General features: G+C 43.2%; 1 protein-coding gene across 1 annotated transcript in view; it reads left to right on the forward strand.

The window, feature by feature from the left end:
- The window catches only part of LOC127000968 (uncharacterized), a 77,155-nt gene that overhangs the window by 15,987 nt on the left and 41,175 nt on the right, over positions 1-19,993 (forward strand). The window contains 1 exon segment of the mRNA XM_050865141.1: positions 9,693-9,808. Coding sequence (XP_050721098.1) covers positions 9,693-9,808 — 116 coding nt within the window.

The raw sequence follows: 19,993 nt of genomic DNA on the forward strand, positions 1-19,993 counted from the left end.
CACGGTAGGAGAACACCTCGGTTCTTGCGATCATAAATTAGTGCGCGTCGACATTAGAGCTCAAACATCAGTGACTGAAAATAAAGTAAAGGTGCCCAATTTCAAAAGAGCTAACTTCGTAGAAATCCGACAAAAAATAACAGAAATACAACTATCAGATGACGGCAATGTAGAGGAAGCCTGGCTAAGCTTTAAAAATTACTTACTCACATAGCAGAACACATTTGTCCCCTTGTGCGAGAAGCGAAGTAACACTAATAAAAGCCCACCTTGGTTTATTACCGAAATTAAACACTCAGTCAGGGAGAGAAAATTGTTTTACAGGTTAAAGAAAGAACAAAGCACGCCCGAAAACATTAGACTTTATAATGATGCCAGGCGACGAGTAAAAAGATTAGTATGTCAGGCAAAGCGTAGATATGAAGAAAATATTGCAGCCAACTGTAAAAATAATCCGAAATCATTCTTTAGTTACATAAACAACAGAAAGGCGATCAGAAGTGGAATTGGACCTTTAACAAACAGCGACGGTGCACTAGTGACTGACAGCCAACACATTGCAAACCTCTTAAACAATTACTTTTCCGCGGTGTTTAATACTAACAGTCTTCCTCCCACTACCACCAGCACCAGGACTAATGTAAATCTCGAGCATGCATTGCCTAATTTTGAAATAACAACCGATGAAGTCCTTAAAGCTCTCCATTCACTTCAAACAAATAAAAGTCCCGGACCCGACAAAGTGTATCCTATACTGCTTAAAGAAACAAAGAGCGAAATACTCTCCTCCCTCATAACAAGGCTAACGTGACACCGATTTTTAAGAAAGGAGACAAAAAAATACCAGGTAACTACCGACCCATTAGTCTAACTTCAATTGTTGGTAAGCTACTTGAGAGCATAATTATAGACAAAATTGTGAGTTACCTCGAAATCCACTCATTGATTGGAGATTCACAACATGGCTTCCGTAACAAAAGATCCTGCCTATCAAACCTAATGACCTTTTATAACGCCTTCTTCTCAGTTTATGACGTTACCAAATCATTGGACGTAGTCTATCTTGATTTCCAGAAAGCGTTTGATAAAGTCCCACATCATAAATTACTTTATAGATTAAAGCAAATAGGTATTGACGGTCAAGTAAACCAGTGGATCGCTAATTGCTTGAGCAACAGACAATAAAGAGTGGTGATTGACGGATTTAACTCAGAGTGGGCGCCGGTCCCCAGTGGCGTCCCTCAGGGCTCGGTTCTTGGCCCAGTGCTCTTCATTATTTATATCAACGATGTGGATGTTGGACTCAATAATCGCATTAGTAAATTTGCAGACGACACAAAGATTGGTAACTCGGTTCTCACTGACGAAGACAGGCAAAGCCTCCAAGAGGATTTGCACAAAATTTCAGCTTGGTCGGATAGATGGGAGATGCCCTTTAACGTAGACAAGTGCCAGGTCCTTCAAGTTGGAACAAGAAATAAGAAGTTCGATTACGAAATGCGCGGCGTTAAACTCACAAGCGTTCAGTGCGTTAAGGACCTGGGGGTCAAAATCGCGTCAAACCTCAAATTCTCACATCAATGCATCGATGCAGCAAATAAAGCGAACATAATGTTGGGCTTCATTAAAATAAACTTTTTAGTCAAGAATAAAGATGTAATACTTCCACTCTACAATAGTTTAGTCAGACCCCACTTGGAATATGCGGTACAGTTTTGGTCTCCCCACCATGCAAAGGACATTGCTAAATTAGAAGGTGTTCAGCGTCGGGCAACAAAAATGATCCCTTCCTTGCGCAACAAATCCTACGAAGAAAGGCTTTCCACCCTTAACATGTTCTCTCTTGAGAAACGTCGCCTCCGAGGAAAACTGATCGAATGTTTTAAAATACTTAATGGTTTCACGAATGTAGACAAAACAAAATTGTCTATGATCAATGACATTTTGCGAACGAGGAACAATGGCATAAAACTCAAATGTAGACAAGTAAATTCAGACTGCACCAAATTTTTCTTCACCAACGTTGTAGTGCGAGAATGGAATAAGCTCCCACCGTCAGTGGTCCAATGTAACACGATTGACTCCTTTAAAAACAAGCTCGAACGTCACTTCCTTGAACTTGATATTAACTAGAGTAGAAAAGCAACGTTTTTGAGCCATCTGATTAATGTAGAATCACTTAGATTTAAGGACAGACCATCTAGTTTGGACCATGGGGTCTGTGTGGTCTGATTTTCTATGTATTTCTCTCTCTCTCTCTCTCTCTCTCTCTCTCTCTCTCTCTCTCTCTCTCTCTCTCTCTCTCTCTCTCTCTCTCTCTCTCTCTCTCTCTCTCTCTCTCTCTCTCTCTCTCTCTCTCTCTTCATTGGACCTTATACACCTTTTTTTTGTGTGTGTGTTTGTGTGTGTGTGTGTGTGAGAGAGAGAGAGAGAGAGAGAGAGAGAGACACACACACACACACACACACACACACACACACACACACACACACACACACACACACAAAACTACACCCCTTCAAATAATCCCAGTTCACCAAAAAGGCAGCTGGCGGCAAGACATCCAAGAAGATTCGACTCCCTTGGTAATCTCTTAACTGCCTTTACCTGCTGCCGCTCTACATATATGCCTCAACGCGCCCTCTTTTTCGGCTAGTATGTAAAATCACCGGGGAAATAAATACTCGTGTGACCCGGCCCTTACATTTTTACTATTACCCTTACTCGGCTCTGTCAAATTATCGTACTCATCGCATTGCATTGTCGTAGTTTCTGACCGATAACTATAGCAACAAAGACTGAAAACCATCAACATTTAACCGGTTTAACGATAACTTTAATTTTTAGTCGTTATTTGTGTGGTTACGTCAGCCTTGGAGCCTAAAAAAGATAAATGCAATGTTCTGAGTACGACAATTTGGACACGCTGCTCCTTCTGCTTTTTTTTACGGTAAAGGATTCAGCTCAAGGACAAAAAAAAGAATAATAATGGGAAAAAAACCGCTAATCACTCCCCCTATAAAAAAGAGTGGCCAAAGTTGAGGTTACTGTTACTCTTTCCTCTGTTGTCATTTCTACGCATGGAATATTCTTATTCTCGATGATCATTAAAACATCTTGGGACTCAGTCTGTATTCTAATTCATGTTCGCTTCCTCTTTCCGTGACAAACCCAGCCTTTATTTTATTCTGTTACTCTTTCCTTTGTTGTCAGTTGCACGCATGGAATATACCTGCCCACGTCCATTTCTCTTTCTCGATGGTCATTAAAACATCTAACTCAGTCTGTATTTAAATTCATGATAATCACTTCTTATCTCCATGACAAACCCAGCATTTATTTTATTCTGTTACTCTTTCCTTTGTTGTCAGTTCCACGCATGGAATATATCTGCCCAAGTCCATTTCTCTTTCTCGATGGTCATTTAAACGTCTGTATTCTTATTCATGATAATCGTTTCTTATCTGCGTAACAAACACGGCATTTTTTTTTTTTTACAGTTACTCTTTCATCTGTTGTCAGTTCTACGCATGGAATATATCTACCCAAGTCCATTTCTCTTTCTCGATGGTCATTAAAACATCTAACTCTGTCTGTATTTAAATTCATGATAATCACTTCTTATCTCCATGACAAACCCAGCATTTTTTTGTTTTTGTTTTTGTTTTTGTTTACTGTTACTCTTTCCTCTGTTGTCAGTTCCACGCATGGAATATATCTGCCCAAGTCCGTTTCTTATTCCTGACGGTCATTAAAACATCTAGCTCTGTCTGTATTTAAATTCGTGATGTTATCTTCATATCTCCGTGGCACACCCAGCTTTTCCTCTCCATTTCACTCTGTGCTCGTTTTAGCCTTCTCTCTACACATTGTCTAAGTTGTCACGTTTCTGAAGCGTGTTAAGAGAGACAGGATGCATAGAGTGTACACTTTTCTCCGCAGGGAAAGTAGGAAGTTGCTATTCATGACATTACTTCGTCCACCAAAAGTAGTCCATTCCATTCCTATGAGCTGATGTTTTTGTCGTTGGCTGGGATTGCATTGATTGTTTGGTCTCTCAAGTGTTCGTTCCTGATCATTATGTTATCCTGTCAACGGATTATCAAAAAAAATTACCTTTGTTTTCTTCATATTCATCTTCAAACTTATATTAGATTCTCTGTGAAGTTTCCCTGTCATTCTTTGTAAGTTTTCCTCTGACTCACCTAGCAAGACTGTATCCACTAATTTTTAAGCTGTTGAGGCAATCACCGTCTGTCTTGATTCCCAGGTTATCGCACTTTGGTTTCTTAAATATTTCTACTAAGCAAACCGTGAACGAAATTGGGTTTATTGTATCACCTTGCCTATTAATGAAAAGTTTGTAGGGTACAGGGAGGAGACTAACTGGTCGGTAGCTTTTTGAGGTTTTTATATCGCCTGCTTGTGAATCAATATAATGGTGTCATTTTTCCAGGCAATAGGAACTCTGTGACTCTACATAGGTTATGAATATACGAGTATTTGAACTTTTTCAATGTTAAACTGTCCGAGTCTTTCAGTAGTTGTGTTAGAAAAAAGGTGTGTGTGTGTGTGTGTGTGTGTGTGTGTGTGTGTGTGTAATTCACCACGGCCTGATCGCGAGTTGGACTCGTAATCGCCAGCAGGTACCCTCCCGACAGAGCAAGTGCTCATTTAGTCGATCTCTGGGTACTGCCAGGACCTCACACACCACACACCCCATCCCCCTTGCTCAAGGGGGAACAGTAATATATCCTAGTCAACTGAAAGAATCTGGCCTGAGCGGGCTCGAACCGCCGCCCTGTCAGACCGTGAAGCCTGGCAGCGCAGCGCTCTACCAGTTGAGCCACGAAGAGGTGTGTGTGTGTGTGTGTGTGTGTGTGTGTGTGTGTGTGTGTGTGTGTGTGTGGTTGACAGAGGAAAGGAGAAGGGGTGAGAAAAGAGATAAAGGAGGAGGGAAAAAGGGAGGGACAGACGGGGAGTTAGTTAAATCATCCTCTCATTTTTGTCATTACTCAAAGCGTTCGTTATTTCATGCATTGCTGGATGAAATGTATACAAAATTTAAAGGCAAACAAGAAAAAAAAATATATGGAAATTATTGACCGTAATGCGATGATGAATGATAAGGAAATGAAAGAAAACGAGAAAATAAAATAAAATAGCCAATCTTTTCATATTTTTCCTTTCCATATCCCTCTTCCTCCTCTTTCTCTCTTCTTCGATCATCTCCCCTCCTCCATATCTCCCTCCCTCTCAGCACACAATCTCCCTCCCTTACACTCCCCTTATCTCCTCCTCGCCTCCTCCTTCCCTCCCTTCAACTTCCCTTTCCAATGATCTCTCCCACCCTCCCTCTCCCGCTCCCTCCATTAAATCTCCCTCCCGTTCCTTCCTTTGTCTCTTACTCTCCCCTTCCCACCTTCTCTCCCTCCCTCCCTCTCTCGCCATACAATCTCCCTCCATTCCTCTCCCCAAGTCTCCACCCCCCTCTCACCACACACACACACACCCTCTCCCACACCTCCCTCAACCAACAGGCTTCTCACTCTCTCCTTTCCTCCCCCCTCTCCTCCCCCATGTCCTTCCCTTTGCCAACTCCCCCTCTGTCCCTCCCTTTTTCCCTCCCCTTCCATCTATTCTCCCACCCCTTCTTCTCCCCTCTGTCAACCACACACACACACACACACACACACACACACACACACACACACACGACCCTTCTTTTCTAATACAAAGCCGAACCCTTCTCCCACGCCTACGAGTGGCAAGATAACACACGTAAGGCTTCAGATAGCAGCAGTAGTAGTAGTAGTAGTAGTAGTAGTTGTTGTAGTAGTAGTAGTTATTTACAGCAAGGGAGGTAGCTCAAGGTCAGTACCAAAAACAAATACAACAAACAATAGCAGAAAGAACGAGAGGCCAAAAGAGAGGTCAATTTCGGTGGATGGTAGTAGTAGTAGTAGTAGTAGTAGTAGTAGTAGTAGTTATAGTTGTCATTGTTGTTGTCGTTGCTGTTGCTGTCGTCGTTCGTGCAAGTGATGTCTCCTACCATTCGGGAATCTCCAAAAAAATATATTAGAAAGAAAAGAAAAGCAATACAGAAAAGAAACTGTAAATATGAACTAAGAACTTAAATATATATGTACGTACCCTTTTTACTCTCTCTCTCTCTCTCTCTCTCTCTCTCTCTCTCTCTCTCTCTCTCTCTCTCTCTCTCTCTCTTCAAGATTAATAAGAGAAGCCACTACCACTAAAGGAACAACCAGAGCCTCTACACGAGCGACAACAACAACAACAACAACAACAACAACAACAACAACAACAACAACAACAACAACGACAACAACAACAACAACAACAACAACAACAACAATAACAACATGATAATAAGAGTAGTGATAGTTATACCTCACCGGCGCCACCACCACCACCACCACCATCACCACCACCACCCCTACCACCACCACCATCACCACCACCACCACCACCCCTACCACCACCCCCACCACCATCACCACCACCACCCAAAAATCAATGCCCTCTCACGTCACTAATCTTGATGACGTCAGATTACGTGATTTATGACGTCACGGGGAGGAGGAGGAGGGGGAGGAGGAGGAGGAGGACGAGGAGGAGGAGGAGGAGGAGGAGAAAAGAGAGAGAGAGAGAGAGAGAGAGAGAGAGAGAGAGAGAGAGAGAGAGAGAGAGAGAGAGACTGGAAGGGAGGAGAAAGAGGAGGGTAAGGTAGAAGGAAGATGATAGGCAAGACAGGAAGGGAAGGTAAGGAAAAATGTTGAAGTGTAATGTTTGAGGAGAGAGGGAAGGGAAGGGAAGGGAAGGGAAGGGAAGGGAAGACAACGGGGAGGCATGGAGGGGAAGGGAAGACTGGAGGGAAGAGGAAAGGGGGAAAGAGATGGAAAGAGTGGTGGAAGGCTAGAGGTAAGCGTAGAGGGTTTAGGCAAATAGCGGGCACACGGAGGGAGGAAGGAGGTGGTGTTCCGTCGACTTAGACCATCAAGCGTGAAACAACCACCGACATTAATTTTCACGCAGCAGACCCTTACAGAATGTTCCCCGACCCCGCCCCTCCTCCTCCTTTCTCTCTCCCTCTCTGTCTGTCTGTTATTTTGTCTGTCTGTCTGTCTGGCTGCCTGTCTGCTCTCTCTCTCTCTCTCTCTCTCTCTCTCTCTCTCTCTCTCTCTCTCTCTCTCTCTCTCTCTCTCTCTCTCTCTCTCTCTCTCTCTCTCTCTCTCTCTCTCTCTCTCTCTCTCTCTCTCTTAATAATACTGTTAAAAATGTACAGTTATCTCTCCGGCTGATCTGTCTCTGTTATGGTAGATGGTCACTGTTCTACCCATGAACCTATCAATAGGAGTGTTCTTCACGGCCCTGCTCTATATCCCACTCTCTTTCTATTGTTCATTAATGATATTTATTTTCCAAAATGGTCTATCCATTTTTATGTCGATGACTCTACAACAAAACGCCTGGTCAGTTTGTCTTGTTTTTTGAGTGGGTTAGGTCGGACGTGAGGGGTTAGGTAAGGTACGGTGTGTGCGCGCACCAACATATGTCTTGGCTTATTAGGCGTGCCAACTCGGGGCATTCCTCAGTTTCTCTGAAGAAGCCTTAGAACAACTAGTCAGGGATATACTATATTTTAACACCGGTGTTTTCCTTCATCTTTTTTCCCTTTTCCCAACTTGTTAAAAATGTCCGAATAACAATAACATAATGAGAAAATCTTCTATATGCTATGCACGTCATGCGTATGGAGTTCGATGTGGAAAGAAAAGTGAGAGCATGCTGAACTACTCTCTGGTGTAACACACACTCACACACACACACACACACACAAAAAAAAAAAAAAAAAAAAAACGCTCCGGTAGCTCAGTCGGTAGAGCGCTGCGCTGCAAGGCTTCACGGCCAAACAGGCGGCGGTTCAGGCCCCGCTCAGGCTGGATTCTTTCCGTTAACCAGGAGTGGTTACTGTCCCCCCTTGAGCAAGGGGGATGTAGTGTGTTGTGTGTGAGGTCCTGGCAGTACCCAGAGGTCGACGAAAATGAGCACTTGCTCACGTCGGGAGGGTACCTGCTGGCGAGAGGGAGTCGAACTCGTGATCAGGCCTTGGTGAATTACACACACACACACACACACACACACACACACATATATATATATATATATATATATATATATATATATATATATATATATATATATATATATATATATATATATATATATATATATATATGAGAGTTACGGATTAGAGGAAGAATGGAAACGAAAGGGAAGGAGAAGAGGATAATGGAGGGAAAGAAAAGGGAATGAGAGAAGAGTATGGGCGGGTAGGGACGGGAGGTCATGAACGGTAGGGCAGTGGTGGCGAGGGCAGGGTAGGCCTACGGCTGTATAACTCAGGCGGGTTAACAGTCAGCTGTTCTATTGACGGCATCAGAGACTGACGTTAATGAGAGTGAGGAGGGAGGAGGAGGAGGAGGAGGAGGAGGAGGAGGGTCATGAAGGGTGGTAGTCCAACTGATTATTGCTCTCTCTCTCTCTCTCTCTCTCTCTCTCTCTCTCTCTCTCTCTCTCTCTCTCTCTCTCTCTCTCTCTCTCTCTATATATATATATATATATATATATATATATATATATAAATATATATATATATATATATCTATCAATATATCTATATATATATATAAATATATATATAAATATCTATATATTTATATATATATATATATATATATATATATATATATATATATATATATATATATATATATATATATATATATATATATATATATATATATGTCTGTATATGCATTTATCTACTCTACATCAATTTTATAGTAAAATATATACTAACGCTAATCAGTGAAATAAATTATCTTATTAATGAAATATTATAACACACACGTTACAGTAATTAATACATTCTAAAATGGCGAGAGAAATCATTGTGCAAAGACTCCAGAGTCGATTATATATGTGCACGAGTAATCATTATGATCATATTGTAATAGAATAAAATTTATTCTCTTCAAGCTCTGTCATTTTCACTCAGCCAAAAATCATCATTCTGAGTAACAGTTTAGTTCATTAAATCGAGTCTATTTAAAAATGTTTTTCAATTGCCTTTCATTAGTTCCATATCCTAGCTAGACTGCCATGCATCACAAGTAGGCCTAGCTTCACATTACCACCACTTTGCTTCGAAAAGCGTTATATGTTGTGTTTCTACTAACGAGGTTACCAGGAAAAAACAAAAATGTCTGTCGTACTCACGGTAGATGTTGCTTCCTGGCACTGTTTACTGGCACAGTGTTCATCAAGTCATTTTGCTATTGTAGAACTTTTGTGAAGTATCGTGCTGAGTTATGGATAGAGTTATCTTTTAACTAAAAGTACTCAAGAACGCAATTATGGATACTCTCATGAAGTATATGTAGCTGTTTGCATTCAAATTCGCATTATTTCGTTGTATTCGTATTAGATATTCGAGATATTCGTATTCACTTTCGAATTCTTAACTCCTGTGTTTCCTCCCTCCCTGTTTTACGTGTCTGTATATATGTATAATAGGAGCATAATAATACTTCCTCCTGAAATTGAATATTATTTTTGTATTACTTAGTCATTATATCTTATACGTGCGGGTGTGTGTGTGTTCGCAGGTGTGGCGGGCAGGTGTCGTGCTCCTTCAGTCTGCAGACCCACGTGCCCGGCGACCACCAGTCCTCGCAGGGGTGGAAGGGCGGCGCCTTGTGGGTGCGGTACAGCTGCGTCAAACGTGAGGTTTTCTTCTTTTTATTTTTTTCCGTTCTTCTTTGCTTCGTATTTTGCCCTGTCTTTAGTCTGTTTTTCAGGTTAAGAACAATCAGTCTTTAGTATATCGGCATTGACTCATATATGACATGTCTGACGGTCTGTCTGTGTGTCTGTCTGTCTGTCTGTCTGCCTCACTGTCTCTCTGTCTGTCTGTCTCCCTCACTGTCTGTCTGTCTGTCTGTCTGTCTGCCTGACTGTCTGTCTGTCTGTCTGCCTCACTGTCTGTCTGTCTGTCTGTCTGTCTGCCTCACTGTCTCTCTGTCTGTCTGTCTGCCTCATTGTCTGTCTGTCTGTCTGTCTATCTGCCTCACTGTCTGTCTGTCTGCCTCACTGTCTGTCTGTCTGTCTGTCTATCTGCCTCACTGTCTGTCTGTCTGCCTTACTGTCTGTCTGTCTGTCTGTCTGTCTGTCTGTCTCTCTGTCTATCTGTCTCTCTGTCTATCTGCCTCACTGTCTGTCTATCTGCCTCTCAGTCTGTCTGTCTGCCTCACTGTCTGTCTGTCTGTCTGTCTGTCTGCCTCACTGTCTGTCTGTCTGTCTGTCTGTCTGTCTATCTGCCTCACTGCCTGTCTGTCTGCCTCACTCTCTGTTTGTCTGTCTGTCTATCTGCCTCACTGTCTGTCTGTCTGTCTGTCTGTCTGTCTATCTGCCTCACTGTCTGTCTGTCTGCCTCACTGTCTGTCTGTCTGTCTGTCTGTCTGCCTCACTGTCTGTCTGTCTGCCTCACTGTCTGTCTGTCTGTCTGTCTATCTGCCTCACTGTCTGTCTGTCTGCCTCACTGTCTGTCTGTCTGTCTGTCTGTCTGCCTCACTGTCTGTCTGTCTGTCTGTCTGTCTGCCTCACTGTCTGCGTCTGTCTGTCTGCCTCACTGTCTGACTGTCTGTTTTTCTATCTGTGTCTGACTGTCTGTTTCTCTCTCTCTCTCTCTCTCTCTCTCTCTCTCTCTCTCTCTCTCTCTCTCTCTCTCTCTCTCTCTCTCTGACTATCAGTGGAGATCTTACAACGCGGCAATACGAATAAAAATAAGCTAAAGATAAGAAAACAGGCAAGAAATTGTACCTAAACGTGTGAACGGAACGGTGATAACCAACCTCGTTTCCGTTGTACCCAGGGAGCGAGCGAGAGAGAGAGAGAGAGAGAGAGAGAGAGAGAGAGAGAGAGAGAGAGAGAGAGAGAGAGATTACGTTATGAATGCCGTAGGAGTGCCCAGATGTCAGGGAAAACGCTACACCGACAGAGCAAGGTTAAGCTAGGTGAAGGACGGAGGGCGAGGCGAAGAGACGCTGGGGTGGGCGGAGCGAGGCGGAGACGGGCGGGCTTGAAATTTTTAAAGACGCGTGACGCTAAATATACAAACAACCTTGAGTGGGGGCCCTGAACAAACAAGGGGTCGTCGTTTATCAGCCAATCCTCCCCAGGTTATGGCCCCACAGATGAATGCGCCTCCGCCCGGGGATCGAATTTGGAATCTATTAGTCGTGAGTTGAGCGTTCTGCCAGTCACCAAAGAGCCAGATGGAATGAAAAATGGGCGGGTATGGGGGAGGCGAGGTGGAGGTAGCGGGAATGTGCACAAGCTGGTGGGGATCGTGGAGAAAAGTATATAAGGTGCCGGAGACAGGAGAAGGAGCTTAGTGTGTGTGTGTGTGTGTGGGTGGGTGAGAGAGAGAGAGAGAGAGAGAGAGAGAGAGAGAGAGAGAGAGAGAGAGAGAGAGAGAGACGCCCGTCGAGGCCCCTACAAGAAGTCTGAGGCAAAAAAACTCCCGAAGTCAAAATCTGCGCGCCGCCCAACCAGAGGAAATGAACCGGCGGGAAGGCATCGTAACCCTGATTGGAAATGTAGTGTTGGTGCGAGTCCGAACTGATCTTGCGTGGAAAGGGAGCGAGATCTGCTTAGCTACTACAACATGCACTCCGAACTGGGTTGAGATGAAAAGAGAGGAAAGTGTTCATTCATGTGTTTATAATGTAGCTGATTTGTTTATTCATATTTTGCTTATTTATTCATTCATTCATTTCATTAATTTTACGAGTCGGGCCATTACGATGTGCTTGGGATCAGTCTCAGTCTGTTGGTGGCGCGGACTGCTAATTACTACGTTACTTTATTTATTGTTATATTATCTTGCTTCTGCTTTGCCCGTAAGAGTGTTCAGAGGTAAATGCGTTAGTGGGTCAGCCGAGTCAATATCTCCTCGTCGTCAGTGCAGCCTATACTACCCAAGACATGTGTTGTATTACCTTGACATTCAGCTATTTTCTTAACTCTCTAGTCAAGCTCACGTCATTTCCCTGCCAACTTACACAAAAAAGAATGACAGACAGACAGTTAGCGGTTCAGAAATATCCAACACAACTTCCTCTGTCAAACTTTATTTTTTTACCTCTCTATAACAGCCAGCCTCATCTCATTTCCCTGCCAACTTACAAGAAAAGAATGACAGACTGGAATAGATACCCAACACAACCTCCTCTCTCAAACCCAACTTCCCCTAATTTTTTACCTCTCTAACAGCCAGCCTCATCTTATATCCCTGCTAATTTACACAAGAAGAATGACAGACAGACAGTTAGCGGTTTATAAATATAAGAACATAAGAACATAAGAACGCAGGAGTCTACAAGAGGCCGGTAGGCCTGTACGAGGCAGCTCCTTTGACCCTAAGCTCCTGTGTATCTAACCCTACCTAATATCGCTGTCCATGAATTTATCTAGTCTATTTTTGAATGTGACAATTGTATTGGCACTCACCACATGACTGCTAAGCCTATTCCACTCATCCACCACCCTGTTAGTAAACCAATTTTTGCCTATGTCCCTGTTGAATCTGAATTTATCCAGTTTAAACCCATTACTTCGTGTCCTACCCGGTTCACTTACCAACAAAACCTTATGAATGTCTCCCTTATTAAAGCCCTTCATCCATTTATAAACCTCGATCATGTCTCCATGCACCCTTCGCCTTTCTAGAGAATGCAAGTTTAACTGTTTGAGTCTTTCCTCGTATGGCAAGTTTCTCAACCCCTGAATCATCTTAGTCATCCTCCTCTGCACCGATTCTAACATTTTGATATCCATTCTATAGTAAGGTGACCAGAACTGAACCGCATAGTCAAGATGAGGTCTAACTTATGCTAAATATAGTTTGAGGAAGACTTCGGGGCTTCTGTTGCTTACGCTCCTTGAAATAAATCCCAGTACCCTATTAGCTCGATTTCTAGCTTGAATGCATTGTGCCCTTGGACGGAGATCAGAGCTCACTAAGACCCTAAATCCCTCGCACCCAGACCTGCTTATGAGAGTGTCATTTAAGCAATAGTTATGTGAGGGGTTGTTCCTACCTACACTCAGAATACTGCACTTTCCTACATTGAACTCCATCTGTCATTTATCCGCCCAGTCATACAATCTGTTGAGTTCACCTTGGAGAATACTAGCGTCCTGATCCGACTCAATTACTCTACCGATTTTGGTATCATCTGCAAATTTACTAACATCACTACTAATTCCTGTATCTAAGTCATTGATATAAATAATAAACAAAAGTGGACCTAATACCGAACCTTGTGGGACCCCACTCGTAACACATCCCCAGTCAGATCTTTTACCATTGATTTGATTTCCAAAACAACTTTCTCTGTCAAACCCAACTTCCCCTTATTTTTTACTTCTCTATAACAGCCAGCCTCATCTCATTTCCCTGCTAACTTACAAGAAAAGAATGACAGACAGTTACCTGGAATAGATACCCAACACAACTTCCTCTGTCAGACCCAACTTCCTCTTATTCCTTACCTCTCTAGTCAACCTCATGTCATTCCCCTGCAAACTTCCTCAATAAGAACGACAGACAGACAGTTAGAGGGTGAGAAATACCCAACACAACTTCCTCTGTCAAACCCAACTTCCTCTTATTCCTTACCTCTCTAGTCAACCTCACGTCATTCCCCTGAAAACTTCAATAAGAACGACAGACAGACAGTTAGAGGGTGAGAAATACCCAACACAACTTCCTCTGTCAAACCCAACTTCACCTTATTCCTAACCTCTCTAGTCAACCTCATGTCATTCCCCTGCAAACTTCCTCAATAAGAACGACAGAAAGACAGTTAGAGGGTGAGAAATACCCAACACAACTTCCTCTGTCAAACCCAACTTCACCTTATTCCTTACCTCTCTAGCCAACCTCAAGTCATTCCCATGTTAACTTCGACAAAAAGGATGACGGACAGACAGCGGGGAGATACACCCAACACTACTTTTCGTCACACCAAGCTCCACCACCTTCCTTTCCTCCCTCCAGCTTACCTCATGCCATTCCTCTGTAACTCAACGTGCCAGATCGTCTTACTCAGCCTCTTATATTTACCGACTTCCGACCCCAAAACTGTCTCGTGGACCGTAATAAGGAGATTCACTGATAATTATCGTTAAAATAGTTAATTCCTGATGTTTCTTGGCAATAGTTAGGCGTCAGAAACCGGTAAATACTATGCTCTGAGTACGATAATCTGGCAACGGTGCTGTAACTTCCCCAATAAGCCTCACTTCCTCTGTTACCCAAAATTCGTGAGTCCATCGTGTATGTCTTCCTGCGTTACCCAAAATTCGTGAGTCCATCGTGTGTGTCTTCCTGCGTTACCCAAAATTCGTGAGTCCATCGTGTGTGTCTTCCTGCGTTACCCAAAATTCGTGAGTCCATCGTGTGTGTCTTCCTGCGTTACCCAAAATTCGTGAGTCCATCGTGTGTGTCTTCTTGTGTTACCCAAAATTCGTGAGTCCATCGTGTGTGTCTTCCTGCGTTACCCAAAATTCGTGAGTCCATCGTGTGTGTCTTCTTGTGTTACCCAAAATTCGTGAGTCCATCGTGTGTGTCTTCTTGCGTTACCCAAAATTCGTGAGTCCATCGTGTGTGTCTTCCTGCGTTACCCAAAATTCGTGAGTCCATCGTGTGTGTCTTCCTCTGTTACCCAAAATTCGTGAGTCCATCGTGTGTGTCTTCCTGCGTTACCCAAAATTCGTGAGTCCATCGTGTGTGTCTTCCTGCGTTACCCAAAATTCGTGAGTCCATCGTGTGTGTCTTCCTCTGTTACCCAAAATTCGTGAGTCCATCGTGTGTGTCTTCCTGCGTTACCCAAAATTCGTGAGTCCATCGTGTGTGTCAAGTTTCCTTTCTTTAATTAACTTCACTTAACTTCAGTTATCATCCCTTTTTTTTCCACGTTCTCCTCTGCATCATCTTTCACTCTTTTTGCTCTTCCTGTCTTTGTTTTCCTTCCAGAATTTTTACTTTACCTATTTTTCTACTATTTTCCCACTTTTCTCCTTTCCCTTTCACTTAATTTAAATGTTCCACTTGTGTTCATAAAAAAAAAACTACTCGTTCTTCTCTTCCTTTTAGCTTCCTCTTTTAACCTTTCGTATTTCCATTTTTTTTAACTTCTTATTCTTTGCTTTTTTTTTCTCATGTTTTTCATAACCCACGTGCTCTCTTTTCTTTTTCCCTCCTCTTTTTAACAATCCGAATTTCTTTCCTTATAAATCCCTATTCTTTTTTTTCTTTTGTACATATAACCCGTGTTTAACTCCCCTATCCCTGTCTTTCTATGTCTATGTCTTTGTGTGTGTGTGTGTGTGTGTGTGTGTGTGTGTTGGGGGGAGGGCTTAGGAAGGGGAAGGTCACGTGCCTCTCGCTCCTCCCTGACCTGTGGATTTATCTTACTCCTGAAGTACTTCGGGACCCTTATACATTCTTCAGGAGACCATACAGTGCCGTGGACGTGTGTGTGTGAGTTTGTATGTGCAGTGCCTGTGTCTGCGTCCAGCGGGGGAAGGCATAATGGAAAACCTACCACCAGCGGATACTACCTGTGCACTATACAACAAACAATCTCCACTGGAATGCCTGAAGTGTCAGAAATGTAAGGGATTTATTCATGCTGACTGCTCAAATCTCCCTATATATGCCATAATGAACTTCTTTAATACAAGGTGTCAGTACACTTGTGAAGAATATGAAAAAAAATGGGCGAACATTGTGACGGGTTGTTTGCGCAGGTGTACGGCATAATAGAGAAGGAGAGAGAGGCGAGACAGCAACTCGAACCGCAATCCGAGCAGGAAATTGAACAAGAAGGGGCTGGAAGTGACGTCAACAATACACATGAACCTGGTAAAGAAGATAATGAAACTCCTGTGCCAGACGAACTGACCCTACCGAATCACAAAACAAAACACTCTATACCGGCAAACAAGGTAACACTCAAACTGCTGCAGTAAATAATAGCCAGGCAAATGACCAACGGAAATATATGTTACTTTTACAGGAACAATAATTGTATATATCGACTAAGGGGCTGAGATTGTTCATATGCTCACCTTGGACTATGCATGAGATATAAGATAAACGGCTGTGGCCCAGTAAGAGGGTGTAAAAAAGGTAAGAACTGCACCTTTCATCATCCACCTGTAGGCTTCGGATCAGAAAGTGGCGGGAATGTTTGAATATGGAATGTAACAGACTACATTTGAAGGGCACTCGCCGTTACCCTTCGGATCATGCTTCGGACCAGACAACTGGTGGACAACAAACAAGGCAACAAGCACCTCCCGCCAAACAACTACCCTCCCGGTCAACCGTACCACCACCTGCCCCTCAATCATACAACGCATGGGAGAGTAGACCCCCACACCAGACAATGAAACAACAAACTGAATGTTTTTTTTAATTTTTTTATTGGAACAAATGCAGCAAATGCAACTAGTACAGCAATAAATACTTCAGGCGCTGACAACAATACCATGGCAGCAGCGCCAGATAGCGCTACCATTGGGCCCTGGTGCTGCAAGTAATTACTATAATTGTTATAAACACTATTAGCTATGAAAATCTTAATTTACACACATCATGCCCGGGCGGCCGGGCCCCTTATGAGGCCGGGTGCTGATATACCAGCTCCCCCCCCTCTCTCGGGCCCTGCATGGCAGTGGGGCCCCACGTACCCACTACAAGGATACCAACAACAACAGGTGGCAACCACAGCGCCAACAGCCTTTATAAGATAATTACTCTAAATATCGCCGGCGTCTTACCATACAAATTTAGAGGCAAACTGAAATTACAGTGCTCACAGAAATGGCACAAACTGAAAACGCCTTTAGGATCTCTTTAACAGAAACACACCTAACAGAGGAGATCAGAGAAGTTGAAATAAAAACACCAAACTTCGTGACATATAGAACAGATCGATCAAAACACCAGAAACAAGGCGGCGTCAAGATATACGTGGATAGCCAATTCGCAGCTGTGATAAAAGTCCTCCTCTCAGAATCAAACTTGTACACAGAATCACAGGTTTTATACATCGGAGGTATTGACTGGGTACATATAAACATATACAGGCCATCAGCATGATCGACGAATAAATTCAACGACCAGCTGTCAAATATTAGAGTAGTAATTAGCTCACTGCCACCAACTATACCTACCATTGTGCTCACTGGTGAATTAAACTTTCCACTTATAGACTGGAAGTTGGAGAGTGTGCATGGAGGTGCAGCGGACATGCGGACGCAGGCCTAAGCAAACCTGCACTTTGTTGAGTTCTTTAAATCAAGTCATCCACACTCCCACAAGAGGGGGCAATATACTAGACATAGTAATGACAAACAACGAAGACCTTTTACACGATATTACTGTGAATACAACTAATTTCTCAGATCATAACTTCATAACCCTGACGACCAATTTATCTACAAATATGCAAACTGAAATCAACAGCGCAGCACAAGACACAAAATTTTAGCCGACTGAACTTTAGAGGCCCAATGCGACAGACTGATAACGAAATACTTGGAAATATCAGAGAAACAAGTACCGTTAAGGAGACCGACTAATAAGACCGCTCCCTACAAGGGTAACATACCAAGGGACCGAAAAGTTCTTATGCGAAAGAAAAAAAAAATAAGGAAGAAACTAAAAGACACTAACAACACTGAAATACTGACGCAAACGGAAAACAAAATTACCATCATAGATGAAAAACTTAAAAGGTCAGTTGAACTCGAAAATGACGGGAAAGAAAGGCAAGCTGTGTCATGCATCAAAACCAACCCTAAATACTTCTACAAATATGCTGCTAATAAGTCAGTAGTGAGAGCGAGGGTTGGCCCACTGACTGACTCTAATGGCCGAACCATGAACGAGCCCCAGAAGATCGTTGAAGCACTACTGCTTCAGTACAAAAGTGTCTTCAGCAACCCTGTGAAAGACAAAACTATCAACTCACCCACTGACTTTTTAGTCGAGGTACAGACTGCACGTCAAAACTGACGGACATGAACTTAAGCACAGGCGACGTAGAGAAGGCAGTTAAATAAGTGGCTACGAATTCGGCAGCTGGGCCCGACAATTTCCCAGCTGTACTTATGAAACATTGTGCGAAGGAGCTGAGTGTCCCTTTACTAATTTTTTACAGAAATTCTTTAGAAACCGGTAGAGTACCAAAGAAATTGAAAAGTGCTAAGATCACACCAATCTACCATGGGTGGTCGAGAGCTGAGTCCAGTCGCCTTAACCTCCCACATTATTGAAGTCTGGGAGAGAATAACGGTAAACAACATAGCTGCGTATCTCGAACAAAACAACAAAATGAACCAAGACCAACATGGCTTTCGTACTGTCCGTTCATGCCTCTCACAACTACTCGTCCATTATACAGTCTAAGAAAAGCTGGAAAATAACAAAAATGTCGACGTGGTCTACCTGGATTCCGCGAAAGCGTTCGACAAGGTGGACCACGGTATTTTGCTACACAAACATGACAAATGGGCCTTACTGGATAGCTCGGGGTTGGCTACACTCTTTCCTCACGGACAGAGAACAGTGCGTAGCAGCTGATGGTGTAGTCACTGTAGTGTCTCAGCCGTCGGCAGTCACATTGGTGTGCCACAAGGATCGGTCCTTGGACCCTTGCTCCTTCTGATCCACATCTCCGATATCAACAGACACATATTACACTTGACTATAGCTTTTTTTGCCGATGACACCAGGATATTAAAGGAAGTAATATCTGATGTCGAACAATTACAAACCGATTTGGCATCCCTTTACTCGTGGGCAGATCATAACAACATGTCTTTTAACAACAACAAATTTGAGCATATGCATTATAGTCCAGGGGGAATCAACTGCAATGAACATACTTATACACCACCGGACGGTTCCAGTATAGACACCAATAAACATACAAGAGACCTAGGAATTACCCTCAGCTGTGACTGAAACTTTACCCACCTGGGTAGGCGGTGGCGTAGGTGGTAGCGTACTGGGCCCACATTCACCGCGTGATGGACGACGCGGGTTCGAATCCCCACGCTACCACTCGGATTTTTCAGTCACCGCCGAGTGGCTTAAAACTACCCACATGCTGTCCTGAAGACCACCCATCAACCCGGACTCTAGAGGAAGCCGTCCAACCGAATCAAGAACGAGTTCAGGGGGGCAGCATGAGCCCAAGAAAGAAGGCGCCACTATAAACACCCGCCTGCGCCAGAACGGGCTGGGCCGACCATCAGGCCCCACCTGGAAGAAGCCTTGGGCCGACCATCAGGCCCCACCGGGAAGATGCCTACCGGCGCAATAGGCAATAAACGTAAAAAAAAAAAAAAAAAAAAAAAAATATATATATATATATATATATATATATATATATATATATATATATATATATATATATATATATATATATATACACAGAACGTGATAAAGAAGGCACGAACCCAATCGGGCTGTATCCTCCGCACTTTCCAGATTCAGGAGAGGTATCCTATGCCGCGTTATAAGTCACTCGTAATACCATTACTAGAGTATTGTTGTCAGCTATGGAGCCCGTGGAGAGCAGGAGAAAAACAGTCACTGGAAGGAGTACAACGATCGTTCACCGGTAGAATATCCAACGTCCGACACGTTGACTACTGGGGGAGACTACGTGAACTTGATCTTTACTCACTGGAAAGGCGTAGAGAAAGGTACGCTATATACATCTAAAAAATATTGACTGGAAGATCTCTAAACAACTTGAATATACGGTTCACCATCCATCAGCGACGGGGTCGGCTTTGCCATATTGAAAGGATACACTCCAGA

The sequence above is a fragment of the Eriocheir sinensis genome, chromosome 19 (genome assembly GCF_024679095.1).
Source record: "Eriocheir sinensis breed Jianghai 21 chromosome 19, ASM2467909v1, whole genome shotgun sequence".
Classification (NCBI taxonomy): Eukaryota; Metazoa; Arthropoda; class Malacostraca; order Decapoda; family Varunidae; genus Eriocheir; species Eriocheir sinensis.